The following is a 20,076-nucleotide window of genomic DNA, read 5'->3' on the forward strand; positions in this document are numbered from 1 at the left end:
TTCGACAGATAACAGAGGGAGGCTGAATGCAAATTCTAGCTCCAGAGATTGCTGGCAAAAGCCCCTCAGCAAACCCCGACCGCACAGTGCAGGGGAGGCGCAGCCCCCGCACCGCAACCCACAGGCAGTGTACCTGGGATGACACCGGGAGCCAGCGCGGCCGCGGGTGGCTGGGCAGAGCTCGCTGTTCGGCCCGCACCCCACTCTGGCTGCCAGGGGTGGGGGCTGCCCCGTATCACCGCGAATCTGCTCCGGCGTGGATCCGCCAGCATCTCACCAGGTGCGGAGAGAGCGCGCGGTGCCGCCCGCCGCGGGGATGCTCCCGCAGGGGGCGGGTGGGCGAACTCCTCGGTCCCCTGCGTAGCGTCCCGGTTGGCGGCCCCGCTCTGCCGGCCCCTCCCGCCGGGGCGCCGCAGGCCGGCTCCCGGTCGCACGTGGCACGGCGGCCGCCCGCCCCCCGGCCCACGTGTGCCGCCGCGCCGTGCAGTGCCGTGCCGTGCCGTGCCGTGCAGTGCCGTGCCGGCTCCCCGCTGCAGTCCCGGGGCGGCGGGCGGGCGCTGCGGTGCCGGCACAGCGGCATGGCGGCGGCGGCGGGGCCGGGGCGCGGCGGCAGCGGCGGCAGCTGGGGCCGGAGCCGGGGCGCAGTGCTGCTGCTCTTCTTCTCGCTGTCGCCGCGGCCGCCGGCCGGGGCCGCCTGGCTGCTGGGGCTGCGGCCCGAGGACACGACGCCGGGCCGGGTGTCTCTGGAGGGCGGCGCGGTGCAGGCGGCGGAGGGCAGCCGCTTCCTCCTGCGCCTCTACTTCCAGCCGCCGCCCGAGGGCAACGGCAGCCGCGGGCCGGCGGGGGAGCGGGAGCCGCGGCTGGTCTTCATCGAAGAGGCGGCGGCGGGGAGCACGGCGACGCGGGGCCCGGCGGAGCGGTGCCGGGAGCGCAGCGCCTGGGCCTCGGACGTGGAGGTGGTGGGGCCGCTGCGCTCGGGCGGCGCGGCGGGCTCGGCGCTGGCCGAGGTGCGGGTGCGGGAGCCGCGCAAGGGCGAGGCGGCGGCGGCGCCGGGCGGGCGGCTCTTCTCGCTGTGCGCTTGGGACGGGCGGGCCTGGGCGCACCACGGCGCGGCAGGCGGCTTCTTGCTGCGGGTGCGGCCGGCCGCCCCGCCGCTGGGCACTTGGCTGCTGCCGCTGCCCGAGGCGGGCTGGCTGCGGGCGCTGGGCGCCCTGCTGCTGCTGGGGCTGTCGGCGCTGTTCAGCGGGCTGCGCCTCTCGCTGCTCTCGCTGGACCCGCTGGAGCTCCGCGTCCTGCGTAACAGCGGCTCGGCCGCCGAGCGGGAGCAGGCGCGGCGGGTGCAGGCGGTGCGCGGCGGCGGCGGCACCTACCTGCTGTGCACGCTTCTGCTGGGGCAGGCGGGGGCCAACGCGGCGCTGGCCGGCTGGCTCTGCGCCTCGCTGCCCGGCGGCGGGCCGGCGGCGGCGGCCGGCGGGCCACGGGGAGCGCCCTGGCTGCCGGTGCTGCTGTGCACCGCCGCCGTCTTCCTGGGCGGCGAGGTGCTGCCCTACTCGGTGTGCTCGCGGCACGGGCTGGCCATCGCCTCCCGCACGCTCTGCCTCACCCGGCTGCTGATGCTGGCCGCCTTCCCCCTCTGCTACCCGCTCAGCCGGTTGCTGGACTGGGCGCTGCGGCAGGAGCTCAGCGTCTTCTCTACGCGGGAGCGGCTGCTGGAGACGCTGCGCGCCGCTGGCCCCCACGGCGACCTGGTCCGGGAGGAGCTGGCCATGGTGCAGGGCGCGCTGGAGCTACGCACCAAGGTGGTGGAGGATGTGCTGACGCCGCTGGCCGACTGCTTCATGCTCCGGGCCGATGCTGTGCTGGACTTCGCCACCGTCTCTGAGATCCTCCGATCTGGCTACACCCGCATCCCAGTCTATGAGGGTGACCGGCGCGACAACATTGTCGACCTGCTTTTTGTCAAAGACCTGGCCTTTGTCGACCCTGATGACTGCACTCCCCTGCAGACTGTCACCCGCTTCTACCGCCGCCCGCTCCACTGCGTCTTCAATGACACGCGCCTCGACACGCTGCTTGAGGAGTTCAAGAAGGGTGAGGTCGCCGGGCCACCCTCTGCACCCCCCCGGGCTCCCCCTGCACCCCTCTGCACCCCCAATGATTTCCAGGTCAGCAGCCTCCACGGGCAGCCCCGCATGGCCTCTTGGCAGGATGTGGCAGGTACCAGGGGTGCTGGGGGGAATCGGTCCCTGCATGTGCTGGTGTGTCAGTGACCCTGGTGTCACCTGGTGGAACATCCTCGGGTGGATTGAGGGCCAGTCCTTGATGTACCTGTGATGTTATGAAGACTGTAAGAGCCTTTGGCCTCACAGATTGCTGGCTCAGCAGGTGAGCCTGTCCCCCAGGATGGCAGCAGTGGCCTGGCAGCATGGGCATGGCACCTGCCTTGCACCATTCCCCACACAGCATTTGCTGCTCTGTTCCGTGCAAAGGAATTTATGACAGGAAATCGCTTCTCATGACTTGGCTTTCACATTTTCAGCCTAGCAGTGAGAAGGAGGTCTACAAAGTGTTTCTATGCAAGTGATTTAAAAAAAGAAGAAAAGATTAAGCCCTTAGTAAGAGCTGTACTTCTTTTGCAGCTGTGACAGCATTCATAATGCAGCAGCTGCCAGCAGCCCGAGAGATGCTGAGAGCTGTATTTCATTAACCATACCTTGAGAATACGCACAGCATGTGTTTTTCTCTCCCACTGGGAACTGTGTTTTGCCGCGTGTTACTCACTACGTCATACTGTGGTGAGTGAGTCTAAGAAATGGCTGCAGCAGTGACATGCTGCATTATGTAATGCATGAGGGCAGCACTTGGCTCCTGGGCTGCCTGGCGCCGCTCTGCCGCAGGCAGAGCTGATCATATGAGAAAGGCCAACCTGGTCCACTCCAGATACAGAGAAGGCCTCTCTGTGAGTCATCTCCTGCTCGTTTTTGGAGGCGGGAGGAGAGGATAGGACATTTCTCAGTGTGCCAGGAATGTGCTCATCAGATACATGCGGGTCAGCATCTTCTCCAGAGATGTTCGGCTGTGTTCCCTTACCACTCAGGATCACAGGCAGAGGAGCTCTGTGTGCCACCACCTGCCCTCTCTGCCCCTCAGCAGGACTGGAGACTCCCAATGGAGAAAACAGAAAATCCCTGGGTTTTATAAAAGACTGTTAGCAAAAGCATTGAGATTGTTCTCTGAGTTCAGCCCTGGTGAGCTGCAGTAGTCCATGCCGGTCCCCTTCCCCCCATGCCAGTTGTCTCTTGTGTTCCTAATCTAATTCCTTATGTGCTTTGCAGTTCCTTCCTAACTGTGTTTTCCTACAATAGCAATGAAGTTCACCTGAGGTCTCTTCTACCTCCCTCTTGTCTAGAGATGTCAGATGATTTTGGCACCCTCTCCCTTGGTCAGGCTCCCCTGCAATTATCTGATTTACTTTGATACACTTCGCCTTCTAAATTTCTTCTACAGCATGGTACCCTATGAATCAATAGACCTATAAAAACAGACTTGTGGTTGCTTACTTCCCTGCCCTTTGCTTGCTGTCCTCTGCCCTCCTTAAACAGAGCTGTTTGGTGTGTGCTGCTCTGTGAGCTCATGGGTATGCTATCAAACCTTGCTACCCACCCTGCACTTTCATAGCTGGTCTTCATCTCAGATGAAGATTATCCATCCTTCTTTAACTTTGCTCCATTAAACTCTTGGCATATCACTTCCGGTTCTTCCTCCTTTTTATCTGTCTGCCATTGTGGCCTTCCGGGGTGTTTTGCTACAGCCCCTATTTAGAGCTCTCCCTAAGCCCTTTATCTACTCCCACCTCACTTCCCCTTGTCTTTTCTAAACTACATGGCTGAAAAGCCTTGCTTTTGGTTTTCATATCTAACTCTGCATGGGGTTTAGCAATTCCAGCTCTTCCCCCAAATGTTCTTCTTCCCAAGAATTGATGTTTTATTCTGATTCATCTTTCCTCTATTTGTAGGCAGTTGGTCACCCCTGGCACCCTGAATTTGCAAACAGTTACCCCCCAGCCCAGCCCTGAACCCTCCTAAACTGTATTTTTCCAGTTCCAAATACAGGTTCTCATGCTGGCTTCCACATTGTGACAGATGTTAGCTCCCAGCTGCCTTCAGCCCCATCCACTGCTGCGTCAGCCCTGTTCACTTGGCTATTTAATTTCTAAAATAAAGATTTCCCATTTGCAATTAAGAATCTTTATCACTGTCTCCTTTTCTGTGTCCATTTGAATTATGGTGAAGTATCTTGTTTGATCCAATCAAGGTTGCTTTCCATGGCCAGGTCTTCTGAGACACCTTCACTAATTAGAAAGCTGGCTGATTGCTTGTTGGCTCAGTGAGTGTTTAATGAAGGCATTCATCACTTCACACGTCCAAGGTGCCTGCAGGACAGCAAATGCTCCCACTGATAAAGCCCAGCCTCTTTCTAGGAAATTAAAGTCTCTGGTAAGGATGGGCATTAATAACCACCTCCAAGTCCTTATGTCCCTCACAAGCCTTTAGAAAAGTCAGCTTTTCTTTCCTTTTCTCATGATTAACTGAAACAATTTTTGTATCTTTTATTTCTTTTCGTTATTATAGTGTTATACAAAATTCCTATAACATTTTACATTCTTCTTTCTTGGATAGCAATGTGTATTTCTGATATGTTTCACTAATGGTTAATGTTCTGCCACATCCACTATAACCATACTGTCATTTTTTTGCATAATGTATAAGTAACACAATTTCACTGCCAGGGCTCCTTGCCACAGTACACAAACATTTATTCTTTCTTACTGAAAATGTCAAGGGATTATTAAATACAGTGATTTGGAACTCTTGCTCACACCTCTGACAGCACTTTCATTTTCTGTCTCCTACTCACCAATATCTCACTATTATCCTTGTTTACCTGAGGCATTTATTTTCTTTTGCTGTTCTACCCCAGCTATGAAGATAATCAGCCTTTTTTCCTCTTTAGTCTTCTATAGCAGGGTTTGAGGGGAAGCTTTCCTTCATTTGTTTCTAGGTATGCTCACAGTAACCTCGTTTGAGTGCAGTTCCATTAAGATGCATTGGTGTTTACCTTGATTTTAATCCACAGATGTGTCACAAACTGCCTCTCCCCCAGCAGGATCTTGTGTGGAAGGGATAACCTTCCACAGACCTGTACCATCAGCTTTCCATTTAATTTAACATTTAAATTGTATTAAATAGTAGCACACACTCAGTAGCACCCAGGGAGCCACTGGCCCAGTGTGGTCCTGGTGCCCAAGAGCAGCTGTGAGCTGCTGGTTAACAAAACCTGGCCCCTGCTCCATCACAGCAGAACTGGTCAAACTCTTCACCTCTGCCTTTCCACAACCCTCCTGCTGCAGCCATTGTTTGATTTCTCTTTCAGTACTGATTCCTGCAGAGAGGTGGTTAAATTGGGGGTCCGATGGGAACTGGGAAAAACCCAGAGAAGACTCCAAACAGCCCCAGAGGGGCAGTCTGGCCTGCAAGGGAATAGTGTAGACATCAACCCACAGCCCAAATGAGGAGGGCAGCTGCAAAAACCATATAGAAAAACAGCATTACAGCAGCGTGAGACAGGTTCAGCTGAAGGAAGGAAATACTTGTGCTGCAATATGGTTTTGACTTCATCTTCTCAGCAAAACTCAGCAAAAAGAACTCAGAAATAATGGGGGCTGGACACCCAATTTGCCATCTTTTCAGGGAAGAAAAGACAGTCTTTTATAGAAGGCATACATTGTTGTTCAGCATTAACTGAGAAGTGCTAAATGAAGGACCCTACACAAAATGTGTCCCCTCTTCACTAGAAATAAGAAAATATATACCAGTACAGTAATTTTACCACCTGCAGCCAGGTGAAAGAAGATGGAAATACTGAAGGAGTGAAAAAATTGGGAGATAATCTCTTGGCAATCTATTGGTACATCTTGGAGCACCTGGCTTTATTCTGGGCTCCCAGGAGAAAATACCTAATACACCAAAAAAATAATTGCACCATATATAGCAAGGTACAGCTATGTTGGGAGGCAGATGAGCTTTCTGTAGGATAAACTTTACCTAGGGAATGTGGAGATGTGAGGAAGGTTTTATGCATTTATTCAGCGTGAAATGTTGTGGGTGATACAATCTGTTTCTCCTCCTTTCTTAAAGATAACCAAGCAATGCATGTTGCAGCTCCAGTCCAGTGATATAACTCCTCCTGGAAACCTCTTCTGTGAGGTCCACCTCCTTGTTATGTAGTGCCTCTGGGAAGTCATAGTCTTGTCCCTTCCTCAAGTTGTTTATGGGTTTTGTTCACTGATTTCCTGGAGGGGTCTATATACAGCACTGGCACCTTTCAGCAAGTAACTTTCCTCTGTCAGAGGAACAGTAGAAATGTGCTCTTAATGTTCATTTTCCTGCAGCAGGACAGAGGCTGAGCTGCAACTCAAATTAGCCTTCTGTGGCTTGGCATCTTTTAAGAGTTACTAAAAATAGATTCTTCAAACCCCAAATTTCAGGCTTAGCAGGGAAAACAGCCTGTCCTGTGGAGGACAGCTCTGCCCTAGGGTATGTCTTTACATTTGAAAATGCTTCACAGCCTCTATTAGACTTCTGCAAATTGAATGTAGCTGGAGAAGGTGCTTACATTTGCCAGGAACTGGGGTCAGTGCCATTTCAGATGCTTTTTGTACCATCTTTCTGATCCTGCAGGCATTGTAAGCACACAGTGTTGCTTCAAAATTAACTCAGCCTTCAAGAGATTTCTGCAAGTGTTTTAGTCACTCTGCTGGGCATCTTGATGAGCCGAAGCAATGACCTCCCAAGGTAGTTGTATGGGTTAAGGAGCCAGTTTTTCCCAGGAACTATCACCTACACGTCCCCTGGAATGTGACTGCCAGGCTGAGAGCAAGTGAGTTGCTGATAGACAAAAAATGGTCTCAGTGTCTCATGCTGCAATTCTGCCTGAAACATTACTGTGCTTTTCCCACTAAACTGTGCTAAATCTTACTGTGTAAACCCTGGGCTGCTCTACCCCACCCCAATAATCCCAGGATCAGGCCTGCTCTGGGGAAGCATTCAGCAAAGCCAGAAGGGAGCCAAGTCCTTGGGGGAGAGGGAACCCTGCCACCCAGTTCCCTCTTCACAGCTGTCAAAGGCACCTTCTTACTGAGCTGTTGGGTACCCAGGAGGTCAGGATCCTGTTGCACAACAGATGGAAGATGAGGTTCTGTGTCACCTCTAATCTTCTCCTTACCTTCCTGATCTCCAGTGGTAATAGATGAGCTATTCCAAATGTTCCGTCTTTTTTACAGTTTTCCTTAGGATTAGGAAAAGCACAAAAAGGGAATATGAGAAAGGCTACAAACAGATGTAAGTAGGTGAAGTTTTTGCCTCTGAGAAAGGTCTGGGTTAGCTTAGGATTTACAGTTTTTCCTTTACATAGCTCTTATTCCTGTAGAGCAGTGTGGCCCTGCAGCCCTCTTGGTTATTTCCCCCCTGCTTAGATGGGCATTTCCTCTAGACACAATGTGTGCTTTCACCCATGGTGCAGAGCCGTGGTAACACAGGATCACACTCACACACATTTCCAGTTCAAGGTGTTCCCCACTTTCTTCAGATGCAGGTCAGCAAGAAGGCACAGAGATGCTGGCAGCTCCTGTGAAGAGCTCTGAAGAAAAGCACACAGAAAACAGATTTCAGTTACATCATGGTTGTTTCACAAATCAACATTATTTTAAAATTACTCTTTTTTTTTCCTTCCATTTTGTAGCTGCAAAGGGTTCAGGCACAGGTCTGTGCCTGTACCTTTGATCTCCTAATAATAGCTTCAGATCTTACCATAAAAAATTATGAAAATGAATTTCATGCTTGGAATGCTCATCCTGTGGAACAAGAGACAAGGCTAAAGCATCTTTAACATTCCTCTGGCAGGGTACCTATATATAAAAAAAATTATAAAGAAGTCATCTGGGTTATATTTGAACCCAACAGCACTTTCTTTCCCAGAAGTCAAGGCATTTCCATGTGTTCAGACCCTGTTCTCTCTTTGAGGAAGATGCTTTGAGGTGGATCTGTGAGCCCAAGGTCATTTAGGTGCCTATGAAAATCAAGGCTCCTAAAAATGGGCATAAAAGCTTTGGGTATCTGTTCAGATGCTTGCTCCATCTGGAAGCTCTCAGCTGTTTATATTAGCTCTGTAATTTAGCATTTTGAGGCATTAACTTTCCACTGAAGCTGTTGTTTGAAAAGAGCAGATTTCATGTAGCTCGTAAAGAATTTAGTGCAGTTGTATCCCATGCTGAGCAGACACTTAATCACCTATAGACTTCCTGTGCGAGAGCAGTCCTGCGGAGGCCGGCAGAGCTGCTCGCACAAGGAAAGTTAATTGCCCATTTGTTCTAGCATTTGCCAAACCAAGGCTTTGATTCTCAAGTGTTTCACTGTGCTTTCCTGCATCAGCGATAGCCTTGTAAAGTTTACATGTGACAGCTTGCTAGTGGGGAAGCAGCTCACCCTTATAATTCATCTCATTTGAGCTATCAAGCAGTGGTTACAATAGCACGGTTTTTGGAATCAGTTTTACAGATCTTAAAGCTGTTTTAGATCAAGTTTGGGGGTTTGTTTAAATGATTTACCTCTCTTTGTTGTGCTCCCACTGAGGCTGACCTGCTGGATAATGGCTGTAGAGGCAAATGTGTCCCCTGTGGTGTCCCCAGGTCTGTCCCTATGCCATCCTCCCTTAGACATTGTTTCCATCTCATTGCCCAGATTCTGCCCTTGTACATGCTCTAAAGGCCACTGCTTTTCCTCCCGTGCAAGTGTAGCAGCTCCCAGGGCTGGGCAGAGGGATCCAGCTGAGCTTGGCAGCAGTGCCCAGGAGGGAACAAGCCATGACCACACAGCCAAGGCACCTGCAAACCCTCCAGCAGAATTTATGGGGTCTGTTGAAAAGCTGATGGGAGGAGATACGGGACCCAGTCAGGTCAGGGGGGTGGGACACAACCTTGCGAATGATCTCATGTCCTTCAGGTGGGAAATCGGAGCATGTCGGCCCTCTCCCAGAGGGGAGCAGCTGCGAGCAGCACTCACTTAAAGGACCAGGACTGGCTGGCATTCAGGGCTTTTTGTGACATGGATACAGCTGGCCAGGCATGGGCTGGGATCAGCTCTCAGTATGGGCAGCAGCAGCCACACTGACCTGCAACAATTTTCTGTTGTTTGGTACCTGCTCCATTTCTAGTGTGGGTATTAGCCTGGAAACATGAACCTGGGGGTTTGGAGTGTGAATACAAGTGTTTATATTCTGTGAAAATAAAGAACTCTGGAGTGCTCTAACAGCCCTACTGGCTCTTCCCCCAGTGCAGTGAAACCATGGGTCTCCTTCCAGGCTAATGGTGCTGGGTTATTTCTAAATAATCTCATTTGCAGCTATGTGAACATGGAGCTTGAATCACATTTCTAGTGTAAATTGCAGTGTCGAGGTAGGTGTTTGGCCAAAAAAAGAATTGCCTCCATCACTCTCTGACTGCCTTTAAGTAGCACCTAAGCTTTTTGTAAGGGCTTGGTGGTTTTGGGTTGCATGTAAATGTCATTAACAACAAGCTCTCAGCCAAAAGAAATAACTTTTTCCCCCTTCTCGCTCACACAAGGACTTGTATGAGACCAGATGGCCCCAGTGTTTGGGAGCAGAGTTTGGCAGAGGAGACCTTTTCAAAAGCTGGACTTTGCTAAGATGAAACATAGCTGTCGCTGCTGTCTTGCAGCCAACTCCTCTGCTTTTTTCTTCTAAAGTGCAGTGTTGCTTTATTACCTACTGAACAGAAAAGATGCACAAACCTATGCATAAAAGGAGTGAAATAGCCCAGTCTAAAGAACATGCTGAATTTTCAGTGCCCCAGGGCTATTGATTTGGTTTTTTAAAGTAAATCTCAGTGCTACTTGCTGCAATGTTATGTTCTCATTTCTAAATCTGTAGGCGTGGGAGGCAGAGAGCTGCTCTCTGAAATCTTGCAATAAAAGCTTGGTATGAGGAGGAGGGAATTTATCCTGTGGAAAATGCCCAAGATTTGCTATGAGAAATGTATAGTGCTGATCTTCAGCTGAGAAATGTCATCTGCTCGTCTCAGATCCAGGGCAGGGTTATTTGAAGGTCACATGATCCCCAGCAAGACGTGTTTGTGGCACTGCCAGGCTGCTCTGGGTGTGCTTGTCCCTGTGCCTCTGCAGGGACGAGCCGGGAGGCACTGCGGGTAAGGAAGGAGCTCTGCACCAGGCAGGAGCCCACCCTGTCACATCTTTATGCATGAATGCTGCTCACATCCCTTGTCGGGAGCAGCAGGAGAGCTTGTTGGGACAGGCTTATGGGAGAAGTGGATGCAGAGGCAGCTGCAAAGCAGAGAGGACCTGCCCCTGTTTTGGGTGACCATTGCTGCTCAAGGAGCTCAGCTCCGAGCCCGTGGGGAAAATAAGGTGTTAGCAGCTTCCCAGAGGTCGCTGCAGTACTTTGGGTTTATGCAGGCATTGCAACAGGAGACCCCAGGGATGCAGAGCAAACAGAGGGAGCAGAAGTTTTTGGCTGTGGTGCCAATGAGGGTGCGTTTAAGTAAAACTAGAGGTTCAGAATCTGTGTGCACTGCTGGGCAGTGTGGGAGCCATACAGGCAGTAAGAGACTCAGTGCTGTTCATTGGCAGGTCCAAGAACATGTTGGAGCTAGAAACCCAGAAGTTGTTTGTGGCTTGGAAGTTGGGTTCTGGTCAAGATGCTGAGCAGGACCATAAATCAGAGCAGCCAGTAAAGGAAGGGAGAGGTTGAAAAAGTCAAAACAGCTTACAGAGAGCTTGACATGCAAAAACAAATAGAAATGTTTCAAGTATGCCAAAACCAAGAAACTTGAGAACGTGTCAGGAGAACTGCCAGCTTACAAGGGACAAGTGAGGAAGCTGAAACTGTCATCCAGGAACACTGGAACTTCCAAGCAGGAGTCAACATCATTGCAGCTGAAGGTCATGGACTCACTCTGCTTGTTTAAGGTAACATAGAGAAGATGCTGTCAAGGGCAGGACTTGGAGAAGAATTTCAGGTGCAAGCTGATGGGTTGAAAAGTGTTCAGTGTCTGCATGCAGTTGGTTCACCCAAGAGTTCTGTAGGAGCTGGGCTAAAAGCTGCAAACAAACATTTGTGTTTCTGCATAAAAACCAGCTGCTGTTTCAAGGAGATGGAAATTTTGCCTGTATTTTACAAAAAACCTTTGTACTGGTCTACGTAGTGATGAGGGCTGCATGTCCAGCCCTTCTCCTTGGGTTAGCACACTTGGGTGGGTTTAGGTGACAGTGTCTGCTGTGATCTGTGCCTCCCACCAAACCCTGCCCACCTGCCTGCCCACCATGCAGGGAACTGCTCTCAGGATCACTGGGCCAGGTGTCTCACTGCCACTCTGCTTTTCCCCTGCAGGAAAGTCCCACCTGGCCATCGTGCAGCGGGTGAACAATGAAGGGGAAGGGGACCCGTTCTACGAAGTGATGGGCATTGTCACCCTGGAAGATGTCATTGAGGAGATCATCAAGTCCGAGATCCTGGATGAGACGGATCTGTACAGTTAGTGTCCCAGAGCAGCTACTGCGGTTGCAGGAGCCAGGGTGGGAGCCTGCACAGACAGACAGATGTGGGTAGGAAACAGGCCAGAGCAAATTGTGGTCCTTCCCCAGAGTGATTTGCTGTTGTGATGGGAAAGACAAGAATGATGGAGAGATGCTGGTCAAGTGTCCCTATCTTGGATGCTCAAGATAGAGAAGTACCAGCATCAGCAGTGGGTGGCTGGGCAGGGCCCGACCTAGGAACATCTATGTTGGGCATGAAATGGGTGGTTCCCAAGCTCATTTGCAACTCTGGGCGATGCATCCAGACTGGAGAACACAGGGCTTGTTCCTGAGGAATAAGTGTGTTTTACAGTCCCGCTCCCTGTCCTGGGAGCTGCTCCCAAGGCTGCATGCACAGCAGGTTTTATGTGCCCCACTGCTCCATCTGCTGCTCCACAGCAGCCCTGCCATAGGGTGCAGCCAGACATGCCTGTCCATACGTGTGCATGTGACGTGGGGTCCTGCAGCTGCAGCAGGTCTGTGGCTGCAGCAGGGGAGTGACCGCTCTGCTCTGCCTGCAGCTGACAATCGGAAGAAGGAGCAAGTTCCCCACCGGGGACGCAAGCCCCAGGATTTCTCCATCTTCAGGCTCTCAGAGAGTGAGATGAAGGTGAAGATCTCCCCACAGCTCCTCCTGGCTACCCATCGGTTCATGGCAACAGGTACACTTGCCCTTGTGCAAGCCCTGCAGCACCAGCCCCACAGGGCATCCCTGAGCCATTCCTGGGTTGGGCTCCTCCCCACTGAGCAATTTCTACCCGCTGGACCTACAGCCTGGACATTCCACTGCCCCACCAGTGTGGGTCTGCATTTGGCTCCCCTTTTGGCAGTGGGTGCTTAGGCTGCAGGAGCAGGGCTGTGCAGCGCAGAGGATGAGGGGTTCCCAGCAGTCCTGGGCCTGCTGAGCACAGCATGTATGTGTTGCCTCCCTTTTAGAGGTGGAGCCTTTCAAGTCCCCCTACCTCTCAGAGAAGATCCTGCTGCGGCTCTTGAAACACCCCAATGTCATCCAGGAGCTCAAGTACGACCGAAAGAACAAGAAGGCAGCAGAGCATTACCTCTACCAGCGCAACCGCCCTGTTGACTACTTTGTCCTCATCCTGCAGGTGCCTGGGGCAGCAGCAAGCAGAGGGTGGCAGGGCATGGCCCTGTTTTCTTCTTGCCACCTTGTTCTAAGCTGCTTCTGTCAGCAAAGATTCCCATCCTCTTGTATGGGCCGGCAGGGGTCCCTGCAGCCCTGGGTGGGTCAGGAGCATGGGGTGCTTGTCTGAGAGGTTTTTCCTCCTCCTTCCAGGGGAAAGTGCAGGTGGAGGTCGGCAAAGAAGGACTGCGGTTTGAGAATGGGGCGTTCACCTACTATGGTGTCCCAGCCATCATGGCTGTTTTCTCCTCAGGTGAGGCCTCTGTGGGCTCCCTCTGCCTTTGCTTCAGCAGCATCCATGGAGGCTAAACCAGCTGGTGCCAGGAGAAGGGGCTGGCCATGGGGTGGGGCGACCCTGCTTTGGGGCATGGAGCCCTTCTTCTGCTATTCCCACACCTCCAACTGTTGTTTCAGAAAACGATGTGCGAAAAATGGGAAGCCTGGCAGGATCCTCCTTCCTACGTAAGTATTTTGGGACAGGCTGAGGCCCTAAAACCTCTCTGCAGCACTGGCTGGCTGGAGAAGCAATGGCTTTTCTCCCATGCTCTGTGCTGAGGTAGACAGAGAAACAACATGCTGAGGGGCTGATGCAGCAATGACCCCACAGAGTGACTTGGAGGTCCCTTTGAGGTCTCTTTGATGTCCTTTTGAAGGTTCTACCATATGCTGGCTCTCTGCTGGTGGGTCCCAGCACGGCTGCTGCTGCAAGGGGCAGTGCCCACGGGTGGGTGTTATACTCATTCTAGGTCTCAGCATAACACCTCTAGACCCATTTGCCTTCCTGAGGCTCAGGGCACAACCTGAGCATGGGCCCCACATTGGGCTGCTTGGCAATTGCAGAGATGGGTCGATTTACCTGTGGGCCATTTGCACGTGGTGGTGGGAAATTAGCTGAGTGCCAATAAATTCCCTGCCTGCAGAGCTGATGGGTTAAGAAGCAGATCCCCTGCTTGCAGGAGTTAAGAGGGAGCTCTGATTAGGGGAGACTGAGAGGTACCCCCTTCTTTGCTACAACCCCTACAAAGGTTTGGTCCCATGTGGCTCAGGAGCAGGTTGAGGTGCTGCCCAATCCCACTCCATCATCATCCAAACCCCAGATGTTGCAGCCAGATCTGCAGTGCTGATGGTAAGCTGAGATGCTCTGCCTGCCTAATCAAAACAGGGATCTACTAACTGCAGTCTTTAGGGAGATGTAAAGAGGAATGTCATCAAGAGAACAGGGGCAGTCTCTTGGGGCAGGTGGCTCACTCCAGTGGGTCCTAGTCTTTCTGCAGCTCTAGGGTTCACCTGTTTCCTGCTGCTTGCTCTGCCTCAGTGCAAAAGGCTGGCTCGTGGACTGATGGATTAACCCCTCAGTGAGCATTCCTGCTTTGCCCTGTGTCCACAGTGCAGTCAGTCTGGAGAGAGGAAATTAATGAAGTGGCCAATTTCTGCCAGGGTGTTGCTGGATGGCCCAGTGTCCTGTATCCTAGGTGAGAGTCCTCACAGGCCCACAGGGGCTCAGGCAGTGAGTGCTGCCCACGGGCCCTTGGGCCAGGCAGGGCAGAAGCTGCAGTGGGAACTGTGTCAGAGCAGCCCTGCGTGTCTGCAGTGCCGCCTGCTGGGACACTGCTGCTCAGGGCTCCTTTGCTCCCAGTGCTCACACATGACACTGTCATGAGGTGTTTTCTGCCATGCAGCCATTCCTGCCTGCAGTGGGACAGACCTGTGTCACACCCCTGGCCAGCAAGGAAGCGGGCTAGGAGGCAGAAGTGACAGGGCATCTCCCTTGTGGTGGAGGCTGACATCCTCTTTCCTCCTTGAAGGAAAGCCCAGAAGAAAGGACTGTGAGAAGAGTATCACAGCTGAGAATTCAGACATCGGCCTAGAGCATTTAGGTTGTTATTAATTAACTGTTATGCAATTGTTTTATCTCCAGCTGATCTTTGGCATTGGTGCTGTGTGGTGACAAACACTGTGGGAGGGTCAGGCAGTGGGAGCATGGAGTCTATGCTAGTGGTTATCAACTCATCCTTTGCTCCCATCAGGACAAGGTCATTCCGAGCAGTGCTTCATGCTGGAGTCTTTTATTTGCAGAACGTTTTGATTCAGGGGAGGGCAAGTAACAGGAATTCCTGGGAGAGCAGCAGGGAGATTAGAAAAGGGGACTGCAGGGCAAATTTCCTGGGGGTTTTACATTTGAAGCAATTTTAAAACATTAATCACATAGGCAGCAGATAGTTCCTAGAGTGTTGCAGCTGTGCTGTGGACACAGTGGCTGGAGGTAGGGCAGGACACCTCGGGCAGGAGGGCTGGCAGCTGGGGGAATCGTGGCAATGGCTGGAGTAGGGGCTGGCAGCCAGCAGGCTCACATCTCCCACTGCTTTCAAGGTGGGCAATGGCAGTGGCGAAAGCAGAGACTGGCAAGTGTTAAGGAGCGCATCGCTCACCCTGTGTGTTGGTCTCTCCGTGCTCCCCCATCCCCCGTGGCCCAGGAATGCTCTTGAGGGCAGCAAACACCGGGAGGGCGAATGGCCTGCCCTAGAAATTGTCATTGCTGCTGTAACCCATGGCAATAAAACATGGAAAGTGAGTGTCTATGATTTACCTTCTCTGTGGCAATGGGTCAGGCAGCCCCAGATGCAGAGTCCTGGCTTCTTGCAGTTCCTGCAAGGATCAGCCCCCAGTGGGTAGCTCTTCTCGGCATCACCCGAAGGCTTTTGAGACCCAGGACCTTGCAAGGAACTGCAAACAGCCTGACATGAATCCCTCTGCTTTGCATCACCGTGAAGAGCTTCTGTCAGCCCCTGCCTGCACTGTGGGGCTGGGGCAGCGACTTTTGCAGAGCACATTCCTTCTCTGCCATGTGCCTGCACACACGGAAGCATCCCAGATACCGAGTGCAGTGATTTAGCTTCCACCCATTTCCCAGTGGCATAAGCTGACCACAAAGTCCCCTATCCTGGCAATGGCTGGTAAAGGGCCAGAGCCAAGTGCCAGCACTTAACTCATGGGGGAAAGATATTTTCTACCCATGCTACAGCTCCAGGAAGTTGTGTGGCTCTGCAGACAGGCCTGGCAGGAGCAGATCCCCCCTGCCAGCCTCACCTCAACTTACCTTGTCACAGAGCAACCTGCTGATATACAGCTTCCAAGTCTGTGTTCCTGCCCGTGGCCCTGTCCCCAGGACTGGCAGGCACCTCTCCAGAGCAGAAGCAGGAGGGTGTAAAAGGGGTGGGAAGGCATGCTGGAGACAGCAATGGGAGCTCAGCCCAGGACTGCTGGCACATGATTCTTTTTCTTATTCTTCCTCTTGCTCTGTATCCCACCCTCACCTCCATCCCTCACCTTTCCCCTGGGTCCCCTCCTTCCTTCTCCCTCCCTCTCTCTGCAGTGCCTGTCTCAGTGTCCCGTACTTTCGCCTTCAGCAGAGGGGACTCCCTGGCTGGCTCTCCAGGTAACAGGGCATGGCTTTGGCCAGGGGCCTCTGCATGTGACAGGCTCTTTCCAGCACCCTGTCCACGGTGCCCCAACCCCCCTCCACCCTGCATGCTGGGCAGTACCCAAGGCACCCCTGGGCAGCCCCTCACTGGTTGGAGCATTGGTGGCAGACTGGGGCCAGCAGTCCTGCCACAGCCTCCCCAGTATGATGCAAATCCCTGGAAGAATAGGATGGGGACAAGGGGAAGCCATGGGCTTGGGCTTTCTTCGGTGTGCACTTCCTGCAATTTCCTGCACTTAGCTCTTGGGGTCTTGGCTTGCTGCTTTTGGTGACAGTGACCTGCAGCTCTGCATGTCTGCTGCCCTGCCCCCCTTGCTTTCTGCTGATCTGGGTAATAAGAAGGCGTTTTAGCAGCAGAGCAAAGTCAGCATGACGTCACCTATGCAAGGAACAAGCTGCCTTTGTTCCCTAATAAATCACTGACTAGACAAAATCCATCACGCTGTGTGTCAGAGGCCACGCTGTGTGTCAGAGGCCATCAGTCAATGTGAGTGACAGACTAGCTTGCCATGGCAGCCTCTCCCCCTGATCTGTCATAGTTGGGGTGAACAGGAGCATGCCTTTGAGACAGGTTAAGCAAATACTCACAGGCCGCTGGCTCAAGCAGGAGAAGTTGTGCCAAATGTGGCGCAGAAGGCCGGCATTAACAGGAGAGCTGTCAGTGACAGGCAGCCAGCAGCCCTAACCTCTGCTGCTGGCACCAGGTCAGAGTCCTGCCCAGTCCCTTCGGTTTGTGTGGGGCTGGCATGGCACAGTCTCCACACCAACCCACACTGAGGAGGACAGGCTGCAGGACCCCCTCAGGGCCCCTGCCAGCCCCTTGTCCTGGGGAATAGCCACTGGAGGTGACTGGTCCACCTTGGCCCTACACTGGCACTGAGAGCCCGAGCAACCCCATGAGCAAGAGTGAGTGCTTGCCTCTCTCTCTGCTGTCCCCTCCCGCAGTGAACAGGTCACCGTCGCGCTGCAGTGGCCTCAACCGCTCCGAGTCCCCCAACCGGGAGGACTATGGAGGCAGCAGCACGCAGCTCCACAGCAGCAGCAACAACATCTACACACCTGACTACTCCGTGCACATCCTCTGCGACGTGCAGTTCGTCAAGGTATGGGCTGTGCTGGCAGGGACTGTCCCACCCTGGCCACCCCTGTCCAGGTGCCCTCTTGCCCCACTGTGCCCCAGGAGCCTGGTGGGTGCCTGATGGGTGCTGAGGAGTCTTGCACTTACTCCTGCTGTCTGGAGGTTTGGAGCCACCAAGTCTCCGAGAGGTCCCGGTGGGGCTCGGTGCCCACTGAGCTGGGTGCACGTCTGTGTGCCCAGGTGACCCGGCAGCAGTACCACAACGCACTGGTGGCCAGCCGCATGGACAGCTCACCTCAGTCCCCTGACATGGAGGCCTTCGACAGGGATTCAACCAAGGCCTCGACTGCACGGGGAACCCCACAGACACCCAAGGAGGACCCTGCCACCCTCCTGAATGAGAGGAACAGCATCATGTGTGAGTCACCCAACAGCATTCCTTCCCTGCCACAGGCCAGCGCTGCATGTCCCCTAGGGGGTTCTGTGCTGGGACCCTCTGGCATGATGCACACACCACCTCTGCGATGCAGTTGCACATGGAGTGGGGCTCGTATGCGGTGCGGGCATTTGCACACACACACCTGTGGATGCCTGCACAACTGCCAGTGTGCAGGCATGTAATTCCTCATTGCCTTGTGCTCGTGTCCCCCGGGGTCCCCGGCAGTTGGACTTGCTGCCATGGCTGGCATCCTGCCACGTCCTGCCCCAGGGCACAGCACCTCCCTGCCCTGTGTCCCTGCAGGCAGCCGCTCTGAGGGGCTGCGCAGTCCCAGCGAGTCAGTGTTCCTGCGCATGGAGGGCATCCCCTTCATCCAGGAGGAGCTGGCTGACAACGAGGAGAGCAGCAAGCGGCAGAGTGAGTCTGGCCGGGGGGCACACACACCTGACCCCGGGGCTGCTGAGGCCACGGTGCCCTGAGGTGCTGCAGCCATGCTGGGCTTTTGCAGACAGTGAGTGCTGCGGGACCGTCCTGGAAGCAGAGTCCCCAGGTCGAGAGGCCGGGACCGGCTCATCGCCGAGCAGCTCTGAGGAGGCGCTGGGCAAGAGGCTGCTGAGATCCCTCAGTGAGTGACTGACCCAGGGATGGCACACCCAGGGGAGAGCTCTGCCTCAGCACCCTGCTGCCTGTGCCAGCTGTTCCCCAACCCTGTCCTGGGGACACCCTGCATGGGGCTGTTGTGGAACGGGGGACAACCTAGTTCCCTGTCAGTACCTCAGCAGAAGGCAAAACTGCACTGCGGGCTAGCTCAGGCAGAGCCAGCCACTGGGTCCTGGCCCAGCCCTATGCACCCCTGCCCTGAGCACCCTGGGGTCCCAGCACCCCAGCCCTAAGCACCCTTGCTGCTGCAGGTGGACGCAAGCAGCGGACATCATCAGAAGGTGAGAAGTCTCCTGAGGAAAGCTCCAATCTCGCCCCATTAATCACCTGAGCAGCAGCGTGGCCAGAGCACAGTGCTGGAGGCCCACGCAGACTGGAGGTAGGAACCTGCCTCTTGGTGCGACATTCATTTCCCAGCAAGTGGGAGGTCACTCATTTTAAATAGGGTAAAACAAGTTTCAGGCAGCAAAGCCAAATGGGGTTTGGAGCCCATGCAGCTGTGCGTGTTAGTGGGGGCTGGAGCAGGATCAAGGGATACGGAGCAGGATCTGCTCTCAACAGCAAACTGGATGTCAGAGAGGAGTGAGACCTCAGCTCATGATTTCACTGTCTGCACCAGTGTACACCTGAGCTTGGCTAGGAAAGGTGCTGCAGGCTTGAGCAGCAGCAGGTCAGAGAGAGCAAGCTCTGGCCACCTGCACCAGGCTGTGCTTGTGTCTTCCAGGTCTGCAGCATGGGGGTCTCCTGCCGTGAGGCTCACGTCCAACAGCAGGAGGTCTGCACTCGCCCGCTGCCTGTCCGCCCGCTCGTGCCGCCCCTCCCTGCAGGATTTGTGCAGAGCCCCATCCCCAGGCGAGAAAGGATGTACCCTGGCAGGGCTGAACCACCCAGGCAGCCTGGACCAGCTAGCTGGAGACCGAGGGCCCTTGCCCTTGCCCAGCTGCTCCCTGGTAGCATCTGGTCTCAAGGAAGAGGTGGAAAAAGGAAAGGTGAAAAAGTGTCTGTCACGGCATCCCTGCAAACAGTGCAGGGAGGGGCAGCCCAACCCAGAACTGCCCTTTAACATCATTTACCATCCCCATCCCAGCGAGGCCTGGAGCTCCACGGTGCCGGTGCTGCAAGATGTGGTCTCCAGCACGAGGAGAATGTGCTATTTGGGGGGTGCCACGCGCAGCTCAGGGCCCCAGCACACGTTTGTGCCGTGCCTGGTTGACACGCCCGCTTGCAGCGCCTCGCTCACGCTGACCATGGACACGGCCCAGCACTCCCGAAGCCCTGCCAGGCACAGGGCAAGGAGCCCGCTCCCCCCCGAGGGCAGCCCCCTCTCCATGCTGCATTGGACCATCCTCCTCTCCACACACGCCTGCCGCTGTGAGGGAGGCTTGCACCAAGTCTTCGGGGTGGAACAGACCAGTCAGTAGTTTTTGTAGAGGCTCAATGCAACAGGGATATCAACATTAAAAGTGGTTTTTCCCTGAGCAATGCCCTCTCTGTGTCCATGGGTGTAGGGAAAGATGCTAACCCCTCCCAGCAGGCCAGGCTGCACTCATACCCAGGGCCAGAGGTGCCTGGAGTAACAGGACTCAGCCTCACTGAGAACGGGTCAGCAAG

General features: G+C 54.2%; 1 protein-coding gene across 1 annotated transcript; it reads left to right on the forward strand.

The window, feature by feature from the left end:
• Positions 1-578: 578 nt before the first annotated feature.
• On the forward strand, positions 579-19,943 carry CNNM1 (cyclin and CBS domain divalent metal cation transport mediator 1). Its single transcript, XM_053949262.1, has 13 exons — positions 579-2,217; positions 11,482-11,625; positions 12,188-12,328; positions 12,603-12,772; positions 12,961-13,060; positions 13,222-13,269; positions 16,181-16,243; positions 17,234-17,391; positions 17,607-17,784; positions 18,109-18,222; positions 18,314-18,430; positions 18,717-18,844; positions 19,190-19,943. The coding sequence occupies exons 1-12, from the start codon at positions 579-581 to the stop codon at positions 18,794-18,796; spliced, it is 2,952 nt and encodes a 983-aa protein (XP_053805237.1). The 3' UTR covers positions 18,797-18,844; positions 19,190-19,943.
• Positions 19,944-20,076: the final 133 nt, after the last annotated feature.

This window comes from Vidua chalybeata, chromosome 8 (assembly GCF_026979565.1).
Source record: "Vidua chalybeata isolate OUT-0048 chromosome 8, bVidCha1 merged haplotype, whole genome shotgun sequence".
NCBI lineage: Eukaryota > Metazoa > Chordata > Aves > Passeriformes > Viduidae > Vidua > Vidua chalybeata.